We start from the raw sequence: 13,784 nt of genomic DNA, 5'->3' as shown, positions 1-13,784 counted from the left end.
TTCTAGAACACCACAAATAGTCTGGTTTAAAAAAAACAACCCCAAACCTAAAAAACCAACAACTCCTCCTCCCAAAAAATAATAAATACAAATGAAGCCCCTTTATTTTGGAGGAGTCCACTGATGTATATAAATCATTTTGCATAGGATATATATTTACGCCCATTTGTAGTGGGATTTCTTGCTGTAATGTGGAAAGTGCAGGAATCACCTTACATCTCAAAGGCATAGGTACGAAAGTTGCACTTTTCTGGAAATGGAAAAATCTCCCTGAAAACAAGTGGGACTCTTGAGATGGGGTTTGCAGTAGAAATGGATGCACTAACTTTTGCTAACTAGTTTTTTTTTGTCATGCAGCCGACTTTGGTTTCTGTGCTCAGATCACCCCAGAGCAGAGCAAGCGCAGCACCATGGTTGGGACTCCATACTGGATGGCACCTGAAGTGGTCACACGGAAAGCCTATGGCCCCAAAGTAGATATTTGGTCTCTGGGTATTATGGCTATTGAAATGGTGGAAGGAGAGCCCCCATACCTCAATGAAAACCCTTTGAGGGTAAGACATCTCTCTTAAAGTAGTTACTATATCAGCCTTGTATGTGTATTTGTGGCTCAGGAAGATTACATAGGGACTTGTGACCTTTAATTCCTAGGTGACCGGTTTGAATTCAAACGTGTTTCGAAGTATTTGTAAAGGTTTGTAGTTGCTGGCTGTTTTAATAGACTTTCCATATTTCCTAGTGGACAGTTATCTATGTTAATGAATCTGGGGTGATTTACTACTGGTATCTTGTCAAAAGAAATGATAACCTAGTGGTTATCATCTTGAGAGATGATGTTTCTTGGAAGACAATTGAGGTGTCTTAAACTGTGCCTGTATTCTACTTAAATAAAAAACTTCACTACTGAGTGGTGCCAGTCTGCTGCCCAGAACAAACTGCCATCACTTAAAAGTAAATCCAATAAAATTTTAAGGATACAAACTTATGCAGTACATTCTAACAGACTTGTCTTCCCTTTACATATATGCCTGTCATGATGTCTGTCAGTTCAGTAATTTAAGTATCTCCAGTTACCTTGCTAACAACTGGTGACACAGATAAAGCAGTGTAAGTAACACTCTTACAGCACTCTTCATCATGTCTGTGGAGAAGCAGATTGTCTTCCTTCTTCCTCTCTGGACCAAGACACTGCCCTTCTCCTTACTGGAGGGATAGAAGTTTACATGTTTGAGCACAAATACTTAACCACATCCAGTGTATGTGGCAGTCTGTTCAGTTTGTCCATATACAATCTCCTCTATCTTACCACACCCATGATGGAAGTTATTCTTAATGCTGCCAATTATTTCCTAGTATTGTTCAGCGATAAACAGGGATTTGGGTTTTGTTTCCCATGGGAAAACTGAGTAAAGCATGGGTCCTCCTGCCCCCTGGGAGTGTACGCCACAGTGGGGAGCTGACCTCACCTGAGCCCACAGCAGAGGCAGCCGGGGACGGGGGCTGCGCTGTGCTCCATTGTAGCAGCTGCTGCCTCCTCCTTGGGGACAGGGGGCTGCGGACCTGGGTCCTTGGCCCCATAGCCCTGGCAGCTAGGAGCACTCTGGGAGGGCTGGGGAGCAGGGGCTGTGGGTGGGGAGTGAGGGGCACCAGCAGGGCTGGTAGGGCTGTGGGGTGGGGGCTTTAATTTTAATCATAGATTTTTATGAGAAAATTTGCAATTTTTATCAAGGAAAACCAGGATCCCTGGTGATAAATTGTTTAGAGCATCACCCTTGGCTTTATATTTACTTTACTTAGGCTCCAAAGTGTATAGCAGCATGCAGTATGTATTCAGCTAGGAATCTAGGCTGCATGTCCCTCATACATTTCATGTTTTATCCCCTGCAGTAGGAAAATCTTTTGAAAGCATGTGTTAAAGTCTACAGTTTGCTTCCCACATAAGTCTACCAAGGGGTAGTGATTACATGGGGGGGGAGGGGGAAAAGCAAAATCCCGTTTCATCAAATGCATCATATTTGTATTATGGGGTGGCCATCCAAGTTGGAGGTTTCCTGAAGTATCTGAAATGCTGTAGTTTAGCACTTGATCTGTCCAGCTCCATATCTTTCTAGGTAAATTTCCTTAAGTGCTTAGCTTTATTCTATCTTCAAGTCAAAATACATGTTTCAGAATCTTAAAACATGACTTTGTTGTGACAGGAGCTCTCCTTTTGCAGGCTTTGTATTTGATAGCAACTAATGGCACACCAGAGCTGCAGAACCCAGAGAAACTGTCCCCGATATTCCGGGATTTCCTAAATCGTTGTTTGGAGATGGATGTTGAAAAACGAGGTTCGGCCAAAGAGCTGTTACAGGTAAAGAGGAGGGTGTTAGAGCTTTCTGATGACCTGAGAAGAGGCAAGCATTAATATAAGAGGTCATCTTATGCTACCCATGCTTATGGGTTGTCATCAGCTTCTATAGTCTTCCTACCAGATGATTGTTTAGTAGAAGGGAGCTGGAGAGAAGCACAGGTGGCAGAATGGCAACAAAATCTGACTTGAATAGTAGTCAGTTCCGTCTGTTTTGCCATTTGTAGTTTTGTGACTGCTGCGTACTGAAGTGGAGCATATGTAGCAAACCTGGTAGGATAGAGGGGGGAAATGTTAGAACTACTATTATCTCTGCCTTGGAGAATGGTATTGTAAAAGAGAAGGCAAGGGTTACCCCAGTATGTAATGCTAATATGAGGATGTGGGACTATTAGATAATCTTATGCCGTATTCCAGTGGTCTCCAAACTTTTTTGATCACGCACCCCAATCAGTAAAAAATTTTTGAGCACGCACCCCCAATATATGTATATTTATATAAATAGAAATAGAAGTTCTAATATTTTCTTCCTGCACCCCAATGGATTGTCTTGTGCACCCCCTGGAGTGCGTGCGCCCCACTTTGGAGACCACTGCCTTATTTCATTCTGTGGGCGTGTCCCTTCTTTAGGATCAGCACATTGGCAGCATTGTTAAATGCTTTTCATACCTCGGGTTGGAAGGGGCTATGTTAATACAACAGTTTATGTTGGGTTTTACAGCTGTGGCTTTTACTTACTTACTGTGTTTCTCTTCTTGTCAGCATCCTTTCCTGAAACTGGCCAAACCTCTGTCAAGCTTGACGCCACTGATTCTGGCTGCCAAAGAAGCAATGAAGAGTAACCGCTAATTTTGTTGCCATGACCTTCAGTTTTAAAAAAAAAAATCTTTATAATATATGAAATTGTTACTCTTGTTAGGGGGGTTGAAAGAGTCTGCAAAAGGGAAAGTTCTCACCCAGAAGAAATCCAACACAAACCACGGTGACTTTCTAGCCCTTTCTAGGGTCCCAGAGGAAATGTGGACTGTATCGCTGGCCTTTCACCTTCTTAGCAGACAGCCCAGGAGTGCTACTTACTCCTGGGGTTTTAAGGGTTTTTTTACAGTTCCCATTCATTGTGCCCTCTTGGGTACTTTCAATACTTGAATGACAGATTCAAGCTTTCAGAGAGAGGCATTAATTTTATCTGCTGATCTCTTTCCTTCTACCTTTTACCTGTCTTTCAAATTGCTCTGGGAAGCTCCCCATATGACTAGATTAACAGCAAGTGGGATCGAAATGTGAAGGTACATCTTATCTCTCTCTCTCTCCCTTTCTGTACAGTTTAGCTAACTGTACTGTAAAAAATAACGAATCATCTACTTAAGAAATTGCAACTTCCTTAAACGAATGTTTTGCTTTTTAAGAAGAGTATGGGGAGAGGGGAAAGAGAAGAGTTCAACTGTTGTTCCTGCTCTGTGGCTATGCTCCACAGACCTTCTTAACCTAAGGTAAAAGAGGCTTTTTGTGTAGAACTTTCTTGGTTGGTCACATTGTGGGAGGTCAGGTTGCCAGAATGGGGTGAGAGAGCAGATGATCAGTTTATGATCAAGTCATCAGCTGAGAGTGGGGAGAATTGAAGTCCCAACTGTCTTCCCTTTCTGCTCTGCTTCCCACTGTTAGTTTTTTTGGCCAAAGGCTTATATCAATGTCTTGCATGGTGTGGTGGACAGTTTTAGAATAGGTGTTGTCTCTGATCTCTAACTCAGACGTGGGAGTTATGCTGGTGCCTTTGCCTTTTTTTTACATTTCCCTCCTTTGTATCAAATATGTTTTGTATATGTTGTAATTTTATCCGCAAAAAGGCAAATAATGCAACAACCATGGAGTTGTCAAAATTTTAAGTATTAGAGCTATTTTTTCCTCATTTTATATGTGCCCTGTTTCTACTAATGTAATCAAAAGAACAAATAATTCATCATATCTGAGGACACTGAAGATCCAAGATTTTTTTCTAATTCAGACAGAAGCTTATGAACATCTGGAAACACCAAAGTGCTGTTCTGTGGAGAGAGCTAATTTGAGTGGCTGATGTGTAACTGGAGAGACATATATCACACTGGCGCTTTTTCTCTAAAGACATTTTTACCAGCTAGGATGGCAGAAGACGAAAAGCTTAATGCAAGAAAAAGTGCCTCCTTGTAAGACCTAGCGAGTAATGTGAATTTTTTAGGTGCCTATTGAGGTAACAGTAGCAACTGTGGGAAGATTTCCTGCTCCCTGGCTTCAGCCACTGAAATCACTGTGCATTTATACCTATGGATTATTTTGATAAGGAGCTGTTTGTAGTTGTAATGTGCCAAATGATACATGTGCAAGAGTTGCCATCAATTTGGTGTTAAGCAATGTTGTTGCATTCCTGACAGGCAGTGTGTGTCCAAATAGAGAATATTGCTTGTGGGATGAGAGGAATCCATTGGGTTTTGACAAAGGAGATTGTCTAAATGAGTTTTGTGCGCACTGTTTTTGTTGTGGGAAGGTAGAAATCTTTCTTCTCTGCAAGCATAATGTCAGTGTTTTATTGTTGGGATAGAATACCTGTGTTCTCGTGTTTGGTCACTGAGATATGGTGAAATGAAGCCTATGCCTGGAGCAGTCTCATTTCTAGAGCCTATACAGCATGGGGGTTTCATTCTTTCAACGTATCTGATCTGTTTTTTCTATAGCTGCTTGCTAGAAAATTGATTTGCACCAAACAGGGTGCCTGATTCATGTAAGAAATTGCAACACCACATTTCTATTTGCTTTCTTGTAAGTTATGTTATGTGGTATGTTCCTAGCTGAATTACTTTAATAGAGAGAGGTTACATCAGAAGAATAAACAATCCACTTGCTGCAAAGCACTAAAATAGTCACTGTTTAATCCAAGGAAGTGTTATGTTCTAGGCCAGGTATTTGAGATGTGCTTCCCCTGTAACAAACTTTAGATCTGTTGAAGGCCATATACACCATAAGCACTAGCATGGCAGCACCCTTGATTTTAATGCATGTGACTTCTGTTTATAAAAGAGCAACAAGAAATTTTGGGTTATATTTAATTCTTTCGCATCAGTGGTTCCCTGTTTGTCCATTGCTGGCAATGGATTTGGTGAAAGATCAGGCTCCTAGTGCAGGAGTTAAACTTGACGCTATTATTTGCTTGGTAGCACATCCTGGGCTACCATATACATATAATTTTGTTCTGAAATTAGCAGTTTTTTAAAACAGGAAAACATAAAATCACACATTTTTAACTTATTAGTTCACCTTTATTGATAAAGGAAAACTTCTTTCTGATCTTGTATCAGCAAATCTGTCCACATCAGTATCTTTATTTAAGGGGTTCATTTTGAAGTTGTTGGGGTTTTTTTTGGTTTTGTTTTTTAAATCAAATCCAGGAGTTTCCAAAGTGCATCCCAGTGCTTGTCAGGTGGCCTGCTGTGATATTGAACAATGCGATTGAGAAGTGCATACATTTCTCTCTCCTCCCCATCCCCCAAATCTGTAGCAGCTATATGGTTATACAATTAGGATTTTTTTTACTCCTGTTAGAAATGTATTAGGAACAAACAAAGGATATTAGTCCAGGAAACAGTGGAAGTAATGGTAGGGTTGGATTCTGCAGCAAAGTGTTGAGAAGAGTTGAGCAGAGTCAGGGAGTTGACAAGAAAAGAAATGAATCGTGGGAAGTTGCTGCTCTGTGCTACACTGTAATTGCTGTGCATATAATGTACCAGTGGGTTGGCCGTCTCTTTTCTAACTGAACATGTGTTGCACATGTCTTCCAAACCTAGTCCAAAAATGTGGAAAAAGCCATTTTTCCCCATAAGGGACAAAGTTAGAACTGTTGAGACAAGCTTTTCTATTTTGTCGTGTTCAACCCAGATTATGGCTATGTATGGCTGAAGAGAAAATAGCCAGAGAAAGAACAGATGCTGAAAGGGAGGTGTTGCTTCTGTACATGCTAGGATTCCCATATCTCTTATCCTGACATCCCAAGTGATTGCTAATGTGCTAGAACCCCTGAACCAAGTTCTTTATCAAATATGTATGCAAATAAATACATGTGGACTCTTTTTACAATGTTAGTTCTGGAGAGTAACAACAGAAAAGGGATGTTCAGCTTCACTGCACCAAAACAAGTGTAAAGGAAATGTCTGATTCCCAAGGTTTTTCTACTATGAAAATGGGAACAGACCAGACTTTGCCACACACAAGCATGCCACTGGGATCACGCATTCTGAACTAAAGATAGATGTTCATCACATGAGTGTCTTCTGTGAGGTGCTCTGGAGTAGTTCTGAATAACTGAACTCCTTTGTCAGAAGAGCAGGGGTGGGAGGTAGATAAGGATACAGCGATCGGTATCCGTAGCTGGGATCGAACAGATTTCCCTGGTCTGCTTTCCTTTTCTTCCTCACTTTGCCAAACAAAAATGGAAGTAAGTGTAAGCTTTCTTCCTTTTCTTTTCTTTCCAAAAACTGTCTTCAGATTGTAATGTTGCCTTCCTTTTGTTTAATTTAATCCCATTCTGTTATTTAATTGTTACTGCAATATTAACTACTGTAATTGATGACTTTGTTTAATAACTGTTCTTTCAGGGCTAGAAATAAACTTTTTAAAAAATATTTGTTATTTTTCCCCCCTTCCTGAATGTATACCTTTTCTAGAACAGATTAGCTTAAAAAATAAATGTCTAGGTATCTTAATGGGTCTAGAGAATTATGCTTTTTGTTTTATGTAACTTTTGTCACTTTCAAGCATGAAACTTAAGCTTTTCATGAACACTTTATTTTCATTGTGGTAGCCTTTATTTTGAGGGATGCCTCGGCTTATCTTCTGTCTTCAAGACCATTTAAACCACTGATTATAGCAGCCACCCTGATAACTGCAAGCTGTCCTTGCTGTCAAGTTCAACTGGTGAGTCAGTTGTGTCTCTAGCAAATGTTCTCAACTGCTGAACCCAGGAGAGCTCCTCCAAACTGTCCTCTGTACTCTTAGTGAGGTGCTGTTTCTGGGAGGTTGCTGCATAAGAAAAACTGTTAGCAAAGAACTGTCTAGACTATCAACACTGCATCTTCCAAGGCCAAAACACTGTAAAACTGTGGCTCTCAACCTATTTGCCATAGCAGGTCACACTTGCAAATCTCAAAGTGTTGTGGCTTGAACCCACACAACTTACTTCCTGTGTATCTATTTAAAATATGTTTTGCATGGGTTGCAGCAGTGGACCTCATGTGGCCCGTGGGCTGCAGGTTGAGAGCCACCACTGTAAAATAATTGTTAATGATTGCATTTGGAATTGATAAGCCTGTTGTCTTGATCAAGCTGCTGGCAGTATGAAGTTCCAGTAAAACTATTCCTAACAAACTTGCGGTATTACTTTTGTTGAAAACATCCTTAAAAATACCTCTCTCCAGTGTTATACAGAAAAGAGACCAAGAAGCTTGAGAGCTATCCTTTCATCTGAATAGGAGACTGAATGCACTCTTAGGTCAACATTTGCCTGGTATAGCTCATCTGTGAGAGGAAGTCAGGCCTGGATGAGTCTCCCTGGGGGTTTGGCATGAAATCAGCAGCACCTGCTGATAGACTGTTAGAACATTTTATTTTTGTGTTTCATTTTGGTATAATTTCAAGAATTATGCTGAAGGATGGTGTTAGAGAAAAAAGACACCAGAGTGAATGACTATAGGAAGACAAGGTTGGTTTTCGTTGAAATCTGAATTAAGTTTCTATTATTGACTTCTGTTGTTAATACCAAGCTCATGCTGTACATACAAATTATCCCGTATACTTTCATGTTTAAGAAATAGTTTCTTTCCTCTTCACCTGTTTCAGTGCAAGAGGGAATTAGTAGCCTTCCAGAAGTGTTTGCAGCCTCAGAAAAATTGAAGTGTTGGATGCCACAAAATATTCTGCCTTTTCCAGTTGTTTACCTGGCAGTAATTTGTTTCACATGTATATAATCTTTGTGAATTTTAATTCATGGTCTGCACTGCATAAGGATGATCTTGTATTTAATTTCTTGTTTTGTTACTTGAGAGGAGGGATAGTCCAGTAAGTCAAGTAGACTTTGGTGCTCACACCCTGTTAAAAAGAGCAAAGCTTTGCATGCAAGCTTGAGCTGGTTCTTTTAAACTGAAATCAACATATGGTGACTTATTTCTCTTTATGTAAAATCTGCTTGTTTCTTGTCTTAATTTAAATCAAAATGATCTTGGTTTAATCCCATAACCAGAACCATCCACAGCAGTTTGTTTATTGAGCTAAATTGATTTCAAGTGGCACAGTAAGTTTAAAACCTGTGTGTAAATAAGCCATAAGATTGAGGGATAACTGAGTTCCTACTTTCACAGTTGCAGTTTAAGCTGGAAAGTGTTTTCTCACATGTGATCTTGATTATCTGGGCAACAACACGTTGGTTTAGAGTAGAATGGCTGAATTTTGAAAATGAGGAAAGGTAGAATCTAAGACCCACACTGTTAAACCAGCATTTTTCAGTAGTGCACAAAGAAAAGCCTGTCCATAAATTGAATGCAGTTAATGGGGTGTCATGTAGAGGTGCAGCTATTGTTTTTTATTGCCTTGGTTATATGTAGTATCAGTTATTTATATCTGCCTTTACCAGCAGTATATGTTTACCATATGTGTGTTGTTTTAAAAGCCTTTGGGGGAAGGGAGGGCTTAGTGGCTTTAAACAAAACCCCAAAAAATCAGAGTTGAGAATTGAGGTGATGTATGCAAGTATGTAAAAATGCACTGATTCTTGATCTCAAGATCTGCAGTGTTCTCCCAGCTACAATTTTAATCCTGTGTCCAGGGCTATTTAAAAAAAAATATTTTGCTACTTGCTTGGGTGGTGATGCTTGTGACCCTATTTCAATGTCCTTAAAGACAGTCCCAGCCAAAGTAGCCATCTCTCTCAGTGCAGATGGAAGAATACATTTCTCTTGGAGCTGCATGAAAAAGTCTTAATAGACACCTCCCAGAAGCACATGAATGCAAAACTGCTTTCCCCCATCCTCCCACTTCTTGAGTTTTATAGTGGAAGGAAGAGTTAATGGAAGAGGTACCTAGCTTGGAGGTGTATTTAGCCATCGTTTCAGTAAGCAGAAACCTGAAATGGCAGAACGATTTCCCCAAAAGTTCAACAGTGGTGTCACTCCAAGCTGAGGAAATGTTGAACTCAACAGAAGATTTTTAAGGAAGTTGTGAACAAATGAGAACACCCGAACTGATGGCAGACAAGACTATAATTGAAGTTACAAAGGATGTAAGTAGCATAAGTACATAGTGACCAGAGGGTATGGGAAAGGCAATAAGTTGACAGTAGTAAAAGCTCTTCTCTTGAGCTGTACTGCTCTTATACAATCTCCTTTCATGTCCCTCAGCCATGACCTGCAGAGGGACCTCACTTGTATGGATGAGAGAGTCTGGTGTCCATTTTTGTTATGCCTAGGTCAAGCTGCTGAAACTTCCTATAGAGACTGCATGTTGTAGTGATGTTTGTGGTGTGGAACTGTTCACAAGATACTACCTGGTCAATTGAGGAACTTGAAAAACCACTGAATGGAAGCAGTTTTTGCCACCTTTTGTAAATCTGATTCATGAATATAGAACCTCTGTGTGAGGAAGTCTTCCACATGTTTCTGGTTTCTAGATGTTTATCCCCCTGTAGAGCAGGTACAAATGACCCTGAGGCTGTGGCAATTGGGATTTGTTCCCTAATTTGAAAAGTTTGTGTTCTTTGAGCTCTGTTTCCAAGGGCCTTTCCTCTAGCTGTACAACTTGGACTTAAAACATCTACCTGTATTATACTCCTACTGCCGAGATCAGGGGTTGGCAACCTACAGCTCATGGGACAGATCCAGCCTGCAAAGGTTTGATCTGGCCTGCAACTGCAATCAGCCACAGGGGGGATTGATGGCATGCTGTGAGTAGGGTGCCAGAATGAAGCCCCCTCAACCCCTCCCACTGCAGTCACCACTTTTTTTGGTTGCTGAATCCACCGCTATCTATTGCCAGGCGAAGCAGGGAGACTGCAAGGGAAGTGATTGGGTTGAGCCCCAATGACCTCAGCCTGTCTCTTGTGAAATATTTGCCTATCTAGAGTAGTGGGGGAAAACCTTGGATGGTGTGCCTCAATTTAGCCTCGCACCCTCCCCAAGGGCCACTCCAATCCCTGTCCCCTGAACAATCTGCTGCTCTGTTTTGTTTTGTGCCTTGTGCTCCCTGCTTGATCTGATGCTCTGTTTCTGCTTTCTGCTGTATCTGCCTGTCCCCTCCCCAGTCTGCTGTGTTTTGCATGCAGAGGATGCACGTGCGACTTGTGGCCTCTGTGCTGTGAGTTAGGCACCCCTGATGTAGAAGATACGCAGGAAGATACTGATTATACCTAGTATTTTGGCGGTTAAAATGTACCTATTTCCATGCTTGGTGGGATATATAACAGAAAAGTGGCTCCTGTAGCCATAAGGATGAAGAGCTTGTATCTTCATTAAACTCAGTAGTGCTGCATTCATGCACCCTTTGGGTCCCTCCCAAGGAAAGTCCATTGTTCTGGGGATTGAGATTTTTCCAGCTATCCCTCACAAAGCCAATGACTATGTCTCCAGACCTAAACTCTTGCTGCATGGGCCTGTTTACTGAAAACTTGGTGTATAGGGTGAGTATAAACATGACCATGCATAGCTGTAACTAGGAATCACAATTTAGACCCAGTAAAATAATTGAGCTAATTTTAGGATAATTTTATTCCAGGGTTAAGTGTTTTGTTTTCCACTGAGTATTGGTGAAAAGGAAATGGAAGGAAAAGAATTGAGATGATGATTACTTTTCAGTTTATTCAAAGAATGTATATTTTATTTCTTATAGAATCCTGAGTGCCATTTCCCACTTAATAGTCTTAGTCCCTATCAACATGCCATGTGCCTACAATAAGTACTTTAAAATAATTGCAAGTGTTGCAGACCCCACAGTACATTAAGATGCAAGCGGAGGTTACTCGCACATTTCTGCCTTTGGGGAAGGGAGATAAAATGCAGGCCATTGTTTGCTGGGAAAACAAAATAAGTAGGCAGTGTCTTACTATATGTAAAGGCAAGTGCAATTTCTGTCCCAGAGGAATCAAAGGAGGACAAAAGATTCCTGCGTGTTACAGGTTTCCAACATAACTGCCCAGGTGGGAGGAATATAGAGCCGTTGATTTTATTCGTATCCATAGCACTGCCACCATAGACTTCAGCAGGAAGATGGCCGTGTTTATCAATAATATCTGGATTCTTTTGTGGTGATACTTCACAAAAAGGATACCTGTGCTTTTCTGCTGGCTTTGTCTTGTGTATTTTAATCTACACAAGAGTACAGAGTGGTATGCTCTTCTGCCGTATGCTTGAGGGGTATGTGAGGTAAGCCCATTGGTTGCAGATCTGTATACCTGCCATTATGTAATTTGGTAATTATCTCCATGAAGTTACAGAGTAACATTATATATTTACAGTCTCTCTACTGTGCCTGAGAGGGTTGTACAATTGGAGGATATGCCACACATAATTACAGGCTTGGTACAGGAAATAGTTCAGAAGGCCTTCGAACAGTGATTTCCTAAGAAGCCTCTCTTTTTAAAGTGTGCCCCAGAGCAGTTTTACGCTTAAATACATGAACTGACAAGAATAAGAAGGGCTCCTTTTAAAAGGAGCAGGTGTTTTGGATCTTTAAGTTTTCAGTCGTGCTGTGTGGCCCAAAGCATCATTATTTGTTCTAGTGGTTGTTGAAAGGGGAAATACATTTTTATATTGTCATGAGTTAGAGTGAACTGACAGAGATTGGTAGCATACTCTCGTGCCTGCTGTTCGTAACAGTGATTAAAATGCCTTTCATTTTAAGGAGCATGGATTAACATCAGTTTCTGTTGACTTGTATGCATCTTACCCCATGGCTGTCTACACTGGAAAATTGAATCAGGACAGTAGAGCTGTGCGTTTTGAAAGTGTTTAAGGTTCTCTGTGTTGTTTTGCATGTAGTGTTGAGCTGAATGATTGTGGCATAAGTCAAGAGACATTTCTATAATAGAGCTAATGGCCTCCTACCCAGTTCTGAGTGAAGTCTGGCTCCTACCATGTACCTCTGGTCATGGAGCACGAATCAGGAGGTGAGGTGCCCATATCTGTAAGTCGGGGATTGAGAGGTTCTTGCAGTGATAGACTTCTGCAGTATAGGCAAGGCTTATTTGTCAGATATACTAAACCCTCCCTGGGGTCTTACAACTAAGATACAAATACAGAATGTCCCTTCAAGGTGTGCAGGAAATGTTGAGAGATGGGAGAGGCATCTCTGGGCTCTCCTGTCTAGCTATCCACTCTGTCTCCTGGCAGCAAGGGGCCTTCTGCAGCAAAGCATTCCATGGACTCGGTAAGGGAGACCAGGTCTATGGGAGCTGGGCCCACTGCTGTTTTCCTGAAGACCAGAGATGAAGGGAAACATTGGCTTAGAGGGAGTGAATGATTCTGAGCTCAGGAATGGTCTATTCTAGTCATTGGTGTAACCAGTAGCCTGCTACAATTAGCATGCCTTCCTCTGAGCCAAGCAACAGCTAGCGTCTTAAATCTGGATCAGCATTCTTGTATTTTCCTTTTTTGTGCTTTTGTTCTTTCCAGACAAGGCTGTGTGGTTGCAGTGCCCCGATCTCCTGTAGTCCTTGCGTGGGGAGAATTCCTAAAGACTTCCAAAGGATGTTTTCTCCCAGTAAGGACTAGAGGATTTGACTGGCAGAGCAGTATTTCCAGCCTGGGATGCCCACCTGTACTTATGAATGCCATCTCCCCTAGGCAGGGACTCCAGCAGTCAGCTGGTTTTGGCTAGAGCAGCCTGGCTGCCGCTCTCTATCACTCTTTCCTGGGTAGAGCTGGTGACAATAAGAGGGCAACGAACTCTCCTTCTGAATCTAAGAATTTCCAAATAAGTCTTCAATGGGGGTTACCTCTAGGAACAATGTAATGGATTTATCCAGCACACGGATGTGAGATTATTTGTAGAAATGACAACTGAACACACGGTGCTTTCAACAGCAATCCAAAGTGCGTTCTGAGGAAGAAGGGCACCTTGCTAACATCAGGATAGAGGAAGACTCCCAGGGTTGTCTGTCACTTCACAAGAACACGTGCCTTTGCCAACAAGATCTTGTTTTCTTTCATCTGCAATGATAAGTGGGAGAAGGGGTCAAGTAGTTCTGCGATTGGCTGAAAATGTACAGTCCCTGTTTCCATGTAATGGTGCAGTCTCCATGTCGCCACAGTAACAAAGGGGTCATTTTCAACTGTATTAAGTGCCTAATCCTCAGCTCAAGGTTGATTTGATACCTATGTCTCTTGGAAAGGTTTGTTTGGTTTTTTTTTTTTTTTTTTTTTTTTTTTTT

The 13,784-nt window shown here is 41.3% G+C and overlaps 1 protein-coding gene across 3 annotated transcripts in view; it reads left to right on the top strand.

The window, feature by feature from the left end:
• Positions 1-13,446, top strand: part of PAK2 (p21 (RAC1) activated kinase 2) — a 98,896-nt gene extending 85,450 nt beyond the window's left edge. For all 3 annotated transcript variants that reach the window (XM_019513075.1, XM_019513068.1, XM_019513085.1), the window contains exons 13-15: positions 358-554; positions 2,216-2,353; positions 3,113-13,446. In XM_019513075.1, coding sequence (XP_019368620.1) covers positions 358-554; positions 2,216-2,353; positions 3,113-3,199 — 422 coding nt within the window. In that variant the 3' untranslated portion in view covers positions 3,200-13,446. The remainder of the gene's footprint in view (positions 1-357; positions 555-2,215; positions 2,354-3,112) is intronic.
• The last annotated feature ends 338 nt before the right edge of the window (positions 13,447-13,784 follow it).

This window comes from Gavialis gangeticus, unplaced genomic scaffold, assembly GCF_001723915.1.
Source record: "Gavialis gangeticus isolate Ggan-Ray unplaced genomic scaffold, GavGan_comp1, whole genome shotgun sequence".
Classification (NCBI taxonomy): domain Eukaryota; kingdom Metazoa; phylum Chordata; order Crocodylia; family Gavialidae; genus Gavialis; species Gavialis gangeticus.
This window is presented reverse-complemented; position numbering and strand designations above follow the sequence as displayed.